The following is a 2,597-nucleotide window of genomic DNA, read 5'->3' as shown; positions in this document are numbered from 1 at the left end:
CCGTGGGTCAACCTGTCGGTGCGGTAGCATCGATAGTTGGCCACATTCACGTGGAGTCCCGGCTTCAGGAAGGTCTCGCACACGAGGCAGATGTCAATCGCCTCGTCGCGCAAGAACTCCCTGAATTCTCCTTGTTGGGGGACCAAACTGTTTGCATTAAATGTGCAAACGGTGAGGCCATGGATATGGCGATTATCCATGGCGCGGTGGAGTTGCAACGCCGGCCTGAAGGGCCGACGTGACCGCGGTGACTAGCACCGGGAGTTGCTCGAGCAGCTGACTCAACGACCGCAAGAGCGATCGGAGCTCGGCTGCGTCGGCGGCCAAGGGGGCGGTGGGGGCCTCTGGGGCGGCCTCCACCACTGGGGCGGCCTGTTGCGGCCGATCCGAAGTAGACGGCTGCTGTGGAGCATCAGCAGTCGATCTCGGTTGCGGCACAGCACGAGGTGCCGTCCTCTGCTGCGGCAGAGTGTTGGCGGCAGTCCGTTGCGCAACGGCAGGTGTGGCCCGGCCCGCGCGCCGACGACGCCTGCGCGGGGCGGCAACTCGCGCGCTCTGCGAGGGCGCAGGGGTTGCCACCCCCACGGGCGAAGCCGTGGACGGCGCGGTCGGTTGCTGCGTCTCGCCCTCCGCCTGCGTCGAAGGTCGGGCGGTGGAGGCTGACGGGCCGCCCTTGGTGGCGGCAGCAAAGCTGGTGGACGGGTGCACCTTACGAGAGGGCGCAGCCCCTCCTCTCGGTTGATTTCGGCCCCTTTTAAAGGCCGAACAGCCTCTGTAGCTAGCGACGTGCGTGCCGCCGCAGTTGCAGCACGTCGGCTTGTCTTCCCTGGCAAGCCCACAGGACTTGCTCTCGTGCTGGCCCGCGCACTTCACGCAGCGGGGCTGCATGGAGCAGTAGCGGGAGACATGGTCGAGCCGCTGGCAGGAAAAGCACTGGGCCCTCTTGCCTTTGGCCCGGAGAGGTTCCACCGCTACCTTGACCCGGCCGACCCGTTGCACCTGAAAAATCTTCCGATTTTCCAGGTTGTCAACGAGGACAACCTGGTATAATGGCATGTCACGGTGCGTGCGCGGGGACTTCATCAGTCCGGTAGACCGGACACCGAAGCCCATGTCCTCGAGCTCCTCGCGAAGGTAGTCCGCACCAAACTTGAGTGGAAGGTGGCGGAAAACCACCTTCAGAAGTTTGAGCGGCTCGGAGGGGTGTGTGTAGCACGGGAGGCCATCTTTACAGATGGCGTCCATCACCGCGCGGTACTCGTCGTTAGACGACACCGTGACCTTGTAGAGGTCACGGCCAGCGTTCTTGACAGCGGCGGACGGGGCCACCCTGTCCAGTTTGTGCTGGAACTCCTTGTACTCGCCAGCCCATTGGATGACGATAGGCGGCGGCTTCTTTTGGGCAGGCGCCGGGGGCGCGGCGCCATCGTCCAATGCATCTACGCTGGCGCTCGCAAACGCGTTGGCGGTCGGCAGCGGGGTCGGTTGCTGCAGCGCAGCAGCCCTGGCAGTGTGCCGCCGGGGTGGGGCAACAAAACCGTCCTCGTCCGGCTGCCGGGAGGCGGCAGGTGGACGAGTGGACCGCCGCGTTGTCTTCGTCGGTTTCTGCTTGGCGGTGCTCCGGGAGGAGCCCGCGATAGTCGTCCCAGACTCTGTGGTGGAGGTGCGGGAGGCCCTAGGGGCCTTCTTCCGCGGCCTCGCTGCGTCAGATGTCTGTGAGGGAGTGTCAGAATCGTCATTTGTCAGAGCCCGGCGCTTTCTGGGCGCGCGGGTAGCGTCAGGGTCAGTGTCACGACGCTCTGACTCGGCAATTGCCTCAGCCAGATTGGCGTCGGGCAGATCGACGTCCTCCATCTCGGTGGCCACGGCTAGCGCAGCCACGGGCTCTTCTTGTGTTTCGGGGGCCAGGGGGGCAACCGGGGGCACATCGACCTCTTGAGTGGTCGAGACCAGCGGCGCAACTCCCGCCGAGGCCGCCGCCGCCGGGACCGCAAGCAAATGCGATGTAACCGGCGGGGCTCTCGGTGGCACACCCAACACCTGCTGCCTCGTGTGCGGTAGAGCGGCTGCCGTCTGTATTTTACAGAGGGCGAATATAGCTGCCTCGTCGGCCTCTCGACCAGGGTAGGGGCCCCCATGGGCGAGTTTATTCATAAGGATGAACACTCGTTCACGAGTGCGCGCGGCATGATCCGTAGAGTCAGTCCTGTCGTAGTCAGGTGTCGAAAGCCGGTTCGTCATAAGTGGGGGGCCGGATGGGGCCGCCGCCGGGAGCAACTCAGTCGCCTGAGCTGACCCCGACGAGCGGCGATCCGCCACACCCTTCGCTCGATCGTCAAACACGTCCTCTCGCCTCGACATCGCAACTCGGAGTGGAGTCGTGTGGCGGCGCCGCCAGGGGTGGGGGTCCTTTATGCTCTCGGGTGCGGCGGCCGGTTGCGCTCGCGGCCCATTGGTCGGCGGCCGCAACGGGGCGAGCTGGTAAAGGTGCGGCGGCGGGGCGCGCTGGGTGCCACTGTGTGGGGAGACGCTGACTAGAGCGGAGCGCTTGCTGCTGGTGTTGCTGCCGTACGTTCTTGTTTGTTTGCGATGCCGCC

The 2,597-nt window shown here is 65.2% G+C and overlaps 1 protein-coding gene across 1 annotated transcript; it reads right to left on the bottom strand.

Annotated features, from left to right (window-relative positions):
• Nucleotides 1-258: 258 nt before the first annotated feature.
• On the bottom strand, nucleotides 259-2,154 carry LOC126118112 (translation initiation factor IF-2-like; the record flags this gene model as incomplete). The annotated part of the gene is made up of 2 exons (XM_049915046.1): nucleotides 1,391-2,154; nucleotides 259-691 (listed from the first exon to the last, which is right to left on the bottom strand). Coding segments are annotated over exons 1-2 (1,197 nt in total), but the record flags the coding sequence as incomplete, so codon positions are not given.
• Nucleotides 2,155-2,597: the final 443 nt, after the last annotated feature.

The sequence above is a fragment of the Schistocerca cancellata genome, unplaced genomic scaffold (assembly GCF_023864275.1).
Source record: "Schistocerca cancellata isolate TAMUIC-IGC-003103 unplaced genomic scaffold, iqSchCanc2.1 HiC_scaffold_333, whole genome shotgun sequence".
NCBI lineage: Eukaryota > Metazoa > Arthropoda > Insecta > Orthoptera > Acrididae > Schistocerca > Schistocerca cancellata.
Note: the sequence above shows the minus strand (reverse complement) of the source record. Positions and strands in the feature narration are given on the sequence as shown.